The 13,328-nt window shown below is 36.1% G+C and overlaps 1 protein-coding gene and 1 non-coding gene across 2 annotated transcripts; both read left to right on the forward strand.

Moving 5' to 3' along the window:
• Positions 1-765: 765 nt before the first annotated feature.
• Positions 766-2,597, forward strand: LOC108339578 (U-box domain-containing protein 17). The gene has a single exon (XM_017576727.2). It carries the CDS (start codon positions 1,000-1,002, stop codon positions 1,990-1,992), a length of 993 nt encoding a protein of 330 aa, XP_017432216.1. The 5' UTR covers positions 766-999; the 3' UTR covers positions 1,993-2,597.
• Positions 2,598-10,088: 7,491 nt separating this feature from the next.
• On the forward strand, positions 10,089-10,162 carry TRNAN-GUU (transfer RNA asparagine (anticodon GUU)). The gene has a single exon. It is a non-coding gene; the product is annotated as a tRNA-Asn (tRNA).
• The last annotated feature ends 3,166 nt before the right edge of the window (positions 10,163-13,328 follow it).

Raw genomic sequence — 13,328 nt, forward strand, 5'->3', positions numbered from 1 at the left:
TTTACACAAAAAAAAAGAGTGAAAAAGGATCTTAAAATCAGATTAAAAAAATATAAGCTTGTGATCCTCATTTGGTTAGTATAAGGTTTTTTTTTTACAATATAAGTATTAATTTTTGCTGGTATAACATATTGTGATTAATATGACAAACTGAAATTTGACATCTTTAATATTTTACAAGTTTGTATTTTAGTATGCGCACTTCAACTAATCTTAATTTCGTGAGTCTTCGGTATGATGCTTACAAAGTTATTCTACTCTCAGAATACATCGTAAATAATAAATATTAAAATAATGGAATTATATGTCACACTTCGTGAGTAAATAATGTCTATTTACAGTATTTATTATTTATATGAACTTTGATCTTTTATACACTTAAAATTCATAGAAATATCTAATCTTAGGGTAGTTATCTTAATTATTTGTTAGTTACTCTAAATCGTGCTTACATCAGAAGTCCCTTATCTCATAACCCATAAATTCTAAATCTTAATTTGTTATATCATGCATGCATGGAAATTTATATTTTATTTTAAACATAAAATAAAAATCTTTTAAACTAAAACAAATTATGGCATTTATAAGAGATGCGATCTTTTTCTATATATTTATTGTTTAAAAAGAAAAATCCTTTAAATAACATAAATATTACATGTGATATATAACTTTTCTTTTAATTAAAAGGTGTATGAAAGGAATTTACAGAGAGAAAACCGTTCTCCAAACCCGATCAAACCATTGAATAAAAAAGCCGGTGTGAAAGGAATCAAATCAAAATTTGTGTAAACCCAAAATAAAATTATCCACTTGTCCACGCCACCCTCACAACGAGTCAACACCGTGCGAAACCGCCACGACCGAATAATCTCCTCCGAGTCCTACTCCCTCACGCCTCCAACCATCCAAACACGCCCTTACTTATATTCCTCCCACGCGCTTTTCCCTCTCCCTTTTGTTTCTTTTCTCCTTATCCCCCGAACCTCCCTCCGAACCACCATGGACTCTCAGCGCCGCACCGTCCGCACCCTAGTCTCCAAGCTTAGCTCCGTCTCCGAAGCCGCTCGCGTCGACGCCCTCTGCCAGCTTCGCCTCATGTCCAAGCAGGACCCGCAAACCCGACCCGTAATCTCCGAAGCTGGCGCAATCCCTTATATAGCGGAAACCCTCTACTCTTCCTCTCACACTTCCCAAGAGAACGCAGCGGCCACGCTGCTCAACCTCTCCATAACTGAAAAGGAGCCTCTCATGTCGACGCGTGGCGTCCTCGACGCGATCGCACACGTGATCTCGCACCACGTCACCACCTCATCACCCGCCGCCGTACAGTCCGCTGCCGCCACCATACATAGCCTCCTCTCATCCGTCGACGCCTACCGTCCCGTCGTCGGCTCGAAGCGAGAGATCGTGTACTCGCTCGTCGATATCCTCCGTTGCCACGTGTCCTCGCCTCCGCGCACCATCAAGGACGCGCTCAAGGCGCTCTTCGCCATCGCGCTCCACCCGCTCAACCGCGCCACCATGATCAACCTCGGCGTGGTTCCCGCGCTTTTTTCGCTCGTCGTTAAGGATGGTAGGGTCGGCATCGTGGAGGACGCGACGGCGGTGGTTGCGCAGGTTGCGGGATGTGAGGATGCCGCCGAGGCCTTCCGTAAAGCATCTGGCGGCCTCGGCGTGCTCGCCGACCTTCTTGACCTCGCCACTGCCGCCAGCATGCGCACCAAGGAGAATGCCGTCTCGGCTCTCCTCAATCTTGTGCGCTGTGGTGGGGAGAAGGTCGCCGCAGATGTGCGCGACGCGGTGGCGTTCGGAGCGCTGGACGGAATTAGGGACGTTAGGGATGGCGGCAGTGGCAAGGGGAGGACAAAGGCGGCGGAATTGTTGAAGGTCTTGCTCGGTGAGAGCAATGGCACTGTCGATGTGGCGTTGAGTAGTGATAACTGTTCTTCCTTTGGTTCCTCGAGGAATCATGATTCGGATTCAGTTTGGTGATCCTTGTGCTGATACGGTTTCATGATTCTTTTTGTTCTTTGTAGACCGGAAATGGGTTCTCTCTGTATTTACACATTCTTCGCGCATTCGTGAATTGGAACCAATGGATGAAGATAAGATGGTTCACTTTTGGATATGTTTAGGATGAAACTCAGATGCAGTTACTTATGTGATTTTTGGCTATGTTTCTTAGTCAGAATTGGAGTTTTACTTAGAAAATTTATGTTGACAAGTAACTAGAATCTAGACTGTGCAAATTACCAAAAGAAATTTTCAATTCTGATATTAGAACATAGCCCATAATAGCATTTAAAGATTTTTGTATCCAAGTCTGTTGGTGTATTTGTTGAGAGAAATATGAGTTGTGAGATATTCATTCAGTAGTTCTGATTAGCTGAATGCGTGAATGTAAAATGTGGGATTGTCATGATCAGAGAGAATCCCGGTCAAACTAGGGTTTAGACTGGCACATTTGGTGTACAAATTAGGTGATAAGTTTGTTTTTTATATCATATTCTATTCATTATTATGTTATGATATGAACAATATCATGATGTGTTGTACATTTTTACAGTGTTGAGTAATGGATAACAACTTTCGGGTTATTTAGTTCTGCTGAGGAGTACTTTTGTTTTTTCATTGGTTCTGATTGGATTTGAGTTTAACCTTTAATCTGTTAAACTAATGACTAGTGAAGGTTGCATATGATGTGTCTCAAAGTACATCAGCTAAGTACACTTGGTGGTAAATACAATGATTTTGGTTCTATCTCTGATAATTTAGATGCAACTGTTAGCAGTCATGTGCATGCTGTAAGGTGATTTCTTTTAGGTGGGTGGGTGTGATCAATTGGTTGTTGATGAAACAGTGTAGCTTTGTTTCTGGTGGTAATAGAAGCCAAAAATGGAGGTTGGTCTGTACAGCAGCACTAGTTGTTGTGATAGTCCTATTTATAGATTCATTCCTCATTTGCATCACATGTTCTATGTTTTTATTTCCACCCATAATGTATATTATGTTCGTCTTTACTGGAAAGGTTTGATGTTGTATGCTAAGTGCATTCTGTGATAGAAAAAGAAAATGGAGTTGGGCCCTAGAGAACATGTATCTACATTTGAAGGATTTAGTATTTGATTTTAGATTCTGTAAACTACTGAATATGCATCTCCATTCATGAGGTAGGTGGAGTCCTTTTTTGTTATGGATTAGATTAGTCTCATTGAAAATTAAAGCGTATATCCGTTTGAATATGGGAAGACCATCTTAGTTGTGATCTTCTATGATTTAAGTAAGAAATTTTTCATTGTGTAAGAATATATAGTCAATATTTATGTTGGTTAGATTAAAAGTTCATTCAGCAAGTTCAATTCTTTTCACTGTGACTGTGCAATAGCATCATCACCAGTCTATTTTAACATGCAGCACGGTTCACTTATATTCTGGACTTCAAATTCTTTTATTCTACTGCATTGGCGTTTTATTATTCTTTTCTAATTTTTCAAATTTCTAAGAGTCTAGAGGAAACTTAATATAATTTGCAACCTGATTTACAATAATAGTCACAAAGCACATGTTTTTAGTTCACATCTGGTTTGGCATTTTAAAAATTTGTTGTTGCTGTTGCTGCATCTGAATGATGTTGCTAATGCTATCAGCAGAATTCTATATTGTTTAAAAGTATTTAGACTTATTGATGGAGAAAGATTAGCTATTACTGAATATAAAATGATTACTGATGGCTTCTATAACATGCTAACCTTGATTCTATGAATCTTCCTAGTTTAAATATTTTTGTTGCACCAACCTGTTGAGTCACTTGAATGAGAATTGAGGATTAGATATCTGCGTGAGCCTTTTCTTTCTGTACAAGTATTACATTGCAAGTATTACATTGCAAGTATTACATTGCAAGATGTGTAAGTTTTCTTTTGAATGGCAGAGGTGAAGAAGGAATAATCATCTGAATTCAAAAGTTACAACTTTCTACAACATTGTCTTACCTTTTTCATCTTTCTGATTTCTTTTGGTTTAACTCTGACTATAGGAGTAGTTCTATAATAGTTGCATTTTTTTTAACTTTTGGTTTAATTCTGACTATAGGAGTAGTTCTATAATAGTTGCATTTTTTTAAACTTTAGTACACGCTCAAATTAATTTTCACCTACTGTTTTGTTTTAAGAAAAAATTATTATATTGCTTTAGTTTATGCTTAAATGACTTTTTTTGTTCCCAAGTAAATTTGAAGATTTTGCATATATAATTTTGCTCCTTCTTTCGGTAGATATTTTGTAAGACCTAGAGACTAACCTTTCTGACGTGTCTTCCTTCCTTCCGAAAGCTGAGATCGTCTGAACTGCTTGCCTTTCTTCTGTCTGAGCCGTTCGGTTGACTTTAGTCTAGACCGTTCGGTTGTCTTCTTGCTCCAGAGGGGAGGTATTTACAAAAGATACTTCGACGCTCAAGTTATGCGTGAATTTGAAGAACCTTGGCTCTTAGTTGCGTATTTAGTGAATGATTATCACTATTGAATGTTTGGGTGTTATGAAGTGTGAGTTGAACGTAACTGGAACGTACCTGGCTTTTAGTCTTGGCCCTGTATGTATAGGTTATCAGAAGCCTAATAAAATATAAACAGACTTACATTAATATTCGAGCGGTTGCTCATAAACAGCTTTATGAATATCTTTAATCAGATATCTTTGATTATTTTAATTTATGTTGGACCTTTGGCCCAATAACAACTAAAGCGTTGGTTCAAATACCATTTGAAGCAGCTGATTAGCGATGTGGGCCCAATTACGGCCCAATGCCCTTGAAAACCATTTGGCCAGGTTGACTGTAGTGGATGAACCGAACGATCCTGAGTAGATGGACCGAACGGTGCTGAATGTTAATCGTTCGGTCTCCACTAGGTACGACACATTATGCCCCCCAAGTCCGAGTTAAGCATTCGGCTTTAGCCGTAGTTAACTATAACACTTATGAGTTTGAGGGAGGCTAATTTTAGTCGTTGCTCGCTGCTGCCGAAACGGTGGACTTTATAACTTCTCTTTTGAATTTTTTAATAGGTTGATCGGCTTATGATGGGAGTTCTTTTTAGAACTTGTTTTTCTTTTCCGAATAAGATCGAATTTGAAGTGTCAAAAGAATGTAAATAATTAGAGTAACTCATTTTATAAGGTTGAATGGCCAAGCAGGCGATAATGCTATATTGAAAACGCTTGGTTGAGAATGACTGTTCCTCAGCTCTTAGTGTTCGACCTAGGAGTTCCTGGAGAACTTCCTAGTGAAATGACTTTACCTCTCAGCTTTGTGACTTTGACATAGCAGTTCTTCCTAAGGAACGAGCTTCACCATTCGGCTTTACACTAGGAGTTCTTGGAGAACTTCCTAATGGGAGGGCTTTACCTCTCTACCGAGAGGGATTTATCTCTCGGTCTTCAACATCCTCAAGAGGGATTTACTTCTCTGCCGAGAAGGATTTATCTCTTGGTCTTCAACATCCTCGAGAGGGATTTACCTCTCAGTCCTTGAGCTAGGAGTTCTTCCTAGTAAACGGGCTTTACCGTTCGGCTTAACACTAGAAGTTCCTGGAGAACTTCCTAATGGGAGGGTTTTACCGTTCGGCTTGACACTAGAAGTTCTTGGAGAACTTCCTAATGGGAGGGCTTTACCTCTCTACCGAGAGGGATTTACCTCTCGGTCTTCAACATCCTCGAGAGGGATTTACCTCTCAGTCGAGAGGTATTTATCTCTCGGTCTTTGAGCTAGTAGTTCTTCCTAGTAAACGGGCTTGAATGTTCGGCTTTACACTAGGAGTTCCTGGAGAACTTCGTAATGGGAGGGCTTTACCTCTCTGCCGAGAGGGATTTACCTCTCGGTCTTCAACATCATTGAGAGGGATTTACCTCTCGGCCGAGAGGTATTTACCTCTCGGTCTTTGACATCCTCGAGAGGGATTTGCCTTTCGGTCGAGAGGTATTTACCTCTTGGTCTTTGAGCTAGGAGTTCTTCCTAGTAAACGGGCTTTACCGTTCGGCTTTACACTAGGAGTTCTTGGAGAACTTCCTAATGGGAGGGCTTTACCTCTCTGCCGAGAGGGATTTATTTCTCGGTCTTCAACATCCTCGAGAGGGATTTACCTCTCGACCGAGAGGTATTTACTTCTCGACCGAGAAGTATTTCCCTCTCGGTCTTTGAGCTAGGAGTTCTTCCTAGTGAATGGGCTTTATCGTTCGGCTTTGTGACTTTGACCTAGGAGTTCTTCCTAACAAACGGGCTTTACCGTTCGGCTTTGCACTAGGAGTTCCTGGAGAACTTCCTAGTGAGAGGGCTTTACCTCTTGGCGTTATGACTTTGACCTAGGAGTTCTTCCTTGGGAACGGGCTTTACCGTTTAGCTTTGCACTAGGAGTTCCTGGAGAACTTCCTAGTGAGAGGGCTTTACCTCTCTACCGAGAGGGATTTATTTCTCGGTCTTCAACGTCCTCGAGAGGGATTTACTTCTCGGTCTTTGAGCTAGGAGTTCTTCCTAGTGAACGAGCTTTACTGTTCGGCTTTGTGACTTTGACCTAGGAGTTCTTCCTAGGGAACAGGCTTTACCGTTCAACTTTGCATTAGGAGTTCCTGGAGAACTTCCTAGTGAGAGGGCTTTACCTCTCGGCGTTATGACTTTGACCTAGGAGTTCTTCTTAGGGAACGGACTTTAGCGTTCGGCTTTGCACTAGGAGTTCCTGACGAACTCCCTAGTGAGAGGGCTTTACCTCTTGGCATTGTGATTTGCAAGATCCTATCACATGCACTGAAGAAATATAACAACTCATATTTTACATGGTGAGAAAAATAGTAGCATAACAAACTAATGCATTAATGTCAAAATAGGTTGTTATAAGGCCGGTCGGCCAAGCAAATAAGACCGTTCGGTCTTTTGTTGAATGTTTGATGGTCAACGACGAGGAATTCGTATTAAGATGTCTTGAATGAGCTATGGGTGCTTTATGCTTTTTGACCGAATGAGAGAGAGAAAGACCAAGGTCTGCTCGAGCTATACCTTGAGGCCATGGAAGGCCGAGCGATTGTGAGGCCGAATGGCCGAATTCTTGATGGCCGAATGGCCGAATACATGTGAGGTCGAATGGCCGAGGACCTGTAAGGTCGAATGGCCGAGTACGTGCAAGGTCGAATGGCTAAATACCTGAGGTCGAATGGCCAATTACCTGTATAGCCGAATGACTGAGTACGTGCGAGGCCAAATGGCCAAATACCTGAGGTCGAATGGCCGATTACCTGTATGGTCGAATGACCGAATGTCTATGAGGTCGAATGGTTGTAAATTTGTAAGATCTTTTTGACGTTGATGTTTTCTTCTATCAGGATCAATATGTAGGGGTGAGGTTGACATGATGATGTTGAGAGTGTGTCCTTGTCTAGTTCCTTGTGGTTACAGGGAATGCCCCTGAGGCCCACGGTGGGCGCCAAAATGTTTCGATAGATATTTTCTAGGACCGAGAGACTAACTTTTCTAACGTGTCTTCCTTCCTTTCGAAAGTTGGGATCACCTAAGCTGCTTGCCTTTCTTATGTCTGAGCCGTTCGATTGACTTTAATCTAGACTGTTCGGTTGTCTTCTTGCTCTAGGAGACAAGGTACATGCAAAAGATACTCTGACGCTCAAGTTAGGCGTGAATTTGAGGAACCTTGGTTCTTAGTTGTGTATTTAGTGAAAGATTATCACTCTTGAATGTTTGGGTGTTATGAAGTGTGAGTTGAACGTAAGTGGAACGTACCTGGCTTTTAGCCTTAACCCTGTATTTATAGGTTATTACAAGCCTAATAAAATATAAACAGACTTATCTTAAAATCCGGGCGGTTGCTCATAAACAGCTTTATGAATATCTTTAATCAGATATTTTTTATTATTTTAATTTATGTTGGGCCTTTGGCCCAATAACAACTAAAGCGTTGGTCCAAATACCATTTGAAGCAGCTGATTAGCGTTGTGGACCCAATTACAACCCAATGTCCTTGAAAACCATTTGATCAGGTTGACTGTAGCGGATGAACTGAAAGGTCCTGAATGGATGGACCGAACGGTGCTGAATGTTAACCGTTCGGTCTCCACTAAGTACGATACACTCCTGTTTTGATCATTGATAAAATTTTATTTCAATTATTGATAAAAAATTTATTTTTGTTTTGATCATCAATCATTTTTTAAAATTTATGATTTGCTAAAATTTATGATTATATTTTTATTATTAATAAAAGCTTATTTTTTAATTTTGATCTTTAGGATTTATAGACATTTGAAAAGTAACGAGATGATTTATTTATTGTGACATGTGAACAATTAAGAACTCAATATATTTTTAATATATTGTCTTTATTAAATTTTTTGTGTTTTTCATTTGGTTCACATTTTTGCTAGTCTCCACTATGTGTTTTTTAGTCTTTTGTTGTTTATTAGTTTTTTTTAAAAGGAATTAAATATGTTTTTAGTTTTTAAATTTTAAAATGAAATTAATTTTTTATTTTATTTTTATGGGATGGGAGATTTATGAGTTTTTCTTCTGAAAAACGTCTTATAACTTTTAGTTAATTTTTATTTGTTGTAGGACTAATTTTGATCTTTTTTTAAAATAAAAAGAAACATGTTAACAATTGAATAAAATGTAATTTTTTTTAGAAAATTGTTAATTAATATATTTTTTACTTTTGTTTTTAAATTTAAAAAATGAATAGATATAACTTTTTAACATAATTGTTTTATATTTTTTAACGTGGCAAAACATGTTTAATACTAGTTTTTAAATTGTTGGTTTCATTTGATATTTTTGTTCTAATGTGAATTAAAAGGATTATATTTATTTATTTTTAAAATTTCAAAATCAAAATATATTTAAGTTTCAAATAAAAATAAATTTTATTTTAACGTTAAAGTTTAAAGACAAAAATCATATTTAATCCGTTTTAGAATGATGGGAATTTTGTTTCAGTATCTTTTATTTGTTTTTGTTTGTATAATGTTGGAAGAAGAAAAAAGAAAGAAAGGATATAAACTTAGCTTAAGGAAAACAACATTTGTGTCATATGACTATTTATTTTCTTTCAATCAAATTAAAAAAAAAAACACTTGTTAATTTAAATTAAATAGTAAAAAATAAAATAAAAAGTTTGTAAGAGAGATGAAATAAAAAAAATTGAAAACAAAAACTAAAGTTGGTTTTTATTTATGATTATTTTTCTCAAATAAATTTCTCAATTATTTTGTTTTAATGGACCTCAGTCGTTAAATTGATATAATGTCAAATGACATGGTTTAATTAAAATACGTGACAGACATGGTGATCTTATTACACTCATATGAGTCAATCAGATGTCGTTAAATTATCATCATTTCCATCTTCGTAATTAGAAACCAATCTCTAACGAGCTTGTTGCTGGCCACTATTAACCACCACTGAAACTACACCAAATTGTGTTAGATCTTCCTTAAATTGAATATGTAATATTTGTTTAAATATATTTAAACTATTGAAATGAGATATTATAAATAATAAATAACAATTTCAATGAACTTTATCATATACGAAACATTTCCATCCAAAAATAAGGTAAAATGAGAGGAATGTGATAAATCAATAAATAATAATAAATTTATACTAAAATATAATATAATAAGTATAATGATTCTGATAGTTTTTTCTTTCTCTTCTACAAATTTTCACACATTTAAACAAGCAAAGAAAATTAAGCTTGTCTAATTTTTTTTTTCTGTTATTCCTATCTATTGAAATAATATTTATTTTTCATTTTATCTTTTATTCTACACATAACATTTATTTTTAATTTTTTTATGTTATTTTTTTATTCAGATTGAAAGGATACGCGTGTTTATATTTTCAGTAACACTTACACTTCAATACAAACAATTAAAACTGTACAAAAGAAAAGAATTTAAAGTATTTGTAAAATAACATTTCAATATAATCAGCGATAGTAGCACGTGGAAATAATTTTCACAAAATAAATATCAACAAATATGTATATATATATATATATATAAATATAAAACAAACAATGTTCAAATAGTCAACAAGCTGGAATAGCTCAGTTGGTTAGAGCGTGTGGCTGTTAACCACAAGGTCGGAGGTTCAAGCCCTCCTTCTAGCGTTATACTTTTTCATATTTTATTTTATTAAATTGAAAATTTTATTGTATCATTTATAATAATCTTATATTATAAATTAAAAAGTTGCTTTTTCTTTTCCAAATTTCCTTTACTATTGTCAAATATGGAGCATCACCATAAAATAAGGGTAATTAATTGTTTTAAAATATATTTTTTAACAGTAAAATATGTTATGAAATTAAAATTGTATTATATTCTATGATATAACCATTTGGCTGTAAAAAAAAATAATACTATAAAAATAATTTATTTAAAACTTTAAATTAAATTGATATTTTATAAAATTAACATAATTCAAAACCAAGATTTTTTCAATTTTCATCCCAAATTCCAAATTATTTAATTTATTATATATTTTTAAAAATACATAAACTAAACTTTTTTAATATATGTATTTAATGAAATTGAAAGTTTTTAATTACATAATATTTATAGGTAAACGAAAGTTAAAAATTTATATTCTTAAATTCATAAATTTGTTTACTTGATACATACATTCAGATAAATAACAATAAAATATAAAGCATGAAGGAAAATAATAAAGTTTATAAGATCATATTTGAATCATTGAACAGATATTTGATCGAAATATTGTTTATATAACAGCTGGGAGAGTATATATAACAGCTGTAATAGCAGAATAATATTCTTTGCACAGTAATATTGTATTGTATACATAACATCCCAAAATAGAAATATGATATTAGTATAAGAAAGATTATAAAAGGTAAATAAAAATAGATAAATGTAGTTATGCTTTCATATTTAATTCGTGTAAATTAATATATTAATAACACATTTTCTAACCCTTCATTTCAAAAGTAATTTTTATTAGATTACGTAGACCTAACTAAATTTCAGTTCTCATTTTCAAAAGATAAGACTCACATAAATTAATTTCAACTCAATATTACATAAAAAAAAAATCAAACTTTGTATTATTAGCAGGATCTATATCAATTCACAGACTGACACAGACTGATCACATTAACTAATGCAAAAATAGATTTCAATAATAGTGACTGATATAAAAAATGGTGATGATAGAAAGGGAACATTATAAAACAAAGGTGTCACTGTTACTCTTTCCTACGAGGAACACTCTTTTAAAATAAGGCTTAATTACCTACTTAGTCTCCATGTTGGGAGGTAATTTGCTATTTAGTACCCGGTTTTAAAAATGTAGGCATTTGATACCTATGTTTTGAAATTTGTATCAATTGAATCTTACCCACTTAACACCGTTATAATTGATAACGTTTTTCTGACTGTGTACGTGATTTGTGCAAGCGTGGCAATGAGGTGGCTTAAGTGAGTTGACGTGGCAGGCTGATTTGGGAAATTGAAATGGGGTAACGTTTTTTAAATTGGGGAAATAAACTAGGGTTTTTTTTTTGTTCGTTCAAGAGGGCTACGAATAGTAAGTTAGAAATTGGGGATTTTTCATTCATTGTTGTGGTTGATAGTGTGGAAGGATTTGCGAGCAAAGGTTGATACTGAGTGAAGGATTGTCGTGGTTATGGAACGAGATTTGTTGAGCGAAAAGGTGAGCGATAGCGGTATCCCTTTGGCGGCGGGTGAGCGATAGCGGTATCCCTTTGGAGGCGGAAAGGTGAAAGGTGCAGTTTTTATGATTTCTTTTATGTAGTTTCGGTCCCCCATGGTAATATGTTGGATTCTTGTCCCCTTAGTGTGTCATGTGGTGTTCCTGTCGTGGTCCCCTTTGTTGTGTTTGGAGTGGTCCCTTTCTTTAGTGGCTGTCGTTTTCTTATGCTTATTGTTTGTATGTTTTTGGTTCCCCATGAGTGCGTACTGTTTTGTGTACCTTAAGTGCGTACTGTTTTCACTTTCGTATTGTTGAATGTGTGGTTGTTGTTTATTGTGTGGTCCTTGCGTATTTGTTTAAGCATTGAGACAAAATGGAATGTTGTAGGTGAATCCACAAGTTTTGGTGTGATTAACTTTGTATGCCTAATTGTTTAATAGCTGTTAAAAACGTGGCATGTGAAGGTCATTAAATAATGATAGTAGATGCATGTGAAGGTCGTTAAGTTGTTCCATATGTAGTCTGACACTTACTTTTATATAGGCATATAATAGTTGACAATTAAAGAAAATGTCAGACCCTGATGTTGAGGTGGTGTTTCACCATGGGGGTAAGTTTGTGAATGATGGGTCATTTAGATACCATGGAGGTTCTACCAGTACCTTGATGGTTGACACAGACAGATGGAGTTATTTTGAAATCTTGTCCATACTGAAGGAGATGGGATATAGAAATGTTAAGGAGGTGTGGTATTCCCTGGGTGGTTCTGTATTAGAAGCTAGGTTGGAATTGTTAAGTGATGACATATGTGCAATGCATGTGGTCAACATTGCGATGTTGAATGGTCAAGCTCATTTATTTGTGGTTCACACGGTGTCCGAACCAGATTATATAGAAATGTTGGAACATCGTCATGAAGGTGAAGATCACGATGATGAGGTTGGTGAGGTTGGTCAGAATGGTGGTGAAGAAGGAATTGGTGAGGATGGTGAACAACAAGTTGGTGAGGATGGAGATAAAGTTGTTGAAGTTGTTGAAGGTCAACTGCCTGAACACGGTGAGGATGGTGAGGATGATATCATTGGTGGTGGTGTAGGGGATGGTGAGGATGATATCATTGGTGGTGGTGTAGGGGATGGTGAGGATGATATCATTGGTGGTGGTGTAGATGGTGGTGGTGTAGATGGTGGTGTAGGGGATGTACAGGATGAGTTTGATGTTAGTAGTTGGGTAGGTTCTGATGAAGACGCTTCTGTGAATGAAGATGATTTGGAGGATGTTATATTGGAAGGAGATGAAGAACCCGAACAAGAGGAATCCGAAGGTAGTTTGTTTGGTGAAGTGGGTACAAGAAGTGGATGTCCTACTCGAAAAATGCATGTACAGGCCCGGGGATTATCTGATAGTGAGTGGGAATCTGATAGTTGTGGCAGTATTTATTTAAGTGATGAGTCAGATAATGAAACAACTGGATATGGAGATTTTGGGATCTTTTCAGAGCCAGTTAGTATGAAAGAATATAAATGGCAACTGGGAACATACTTTGCTGAAAAAAAAGATTTCACTGATGCCATTAGAACTTATGGAGTACATAACGGTAG

This window comes from Vigna angularis, chromosome 5, assembly GCF_016808095.1.
Source record: "Vigna angularis cultivar LongXiaoDou No.4 chromosome 5, ASM1680809v1, whole genome shotgun sequence".
In the NCBI taxonomy this organism is placed as follows: Eukaryota; Viridiplantae; Streptophyta; class Magnoliopsida; order Fabales; family Fabaceae; genus Vigna; species Vigna angularis.

Bases quoted from the DNA above. Each gene is read 5' to 3' on its own strand.
- LOC108339578 (XM_017576727.2), top strand. From the start codon at position 1,000: ATGGACTCTCAGCGCCGCACCGTCCGCACCCTAGTCTCCAAGCTTAGC.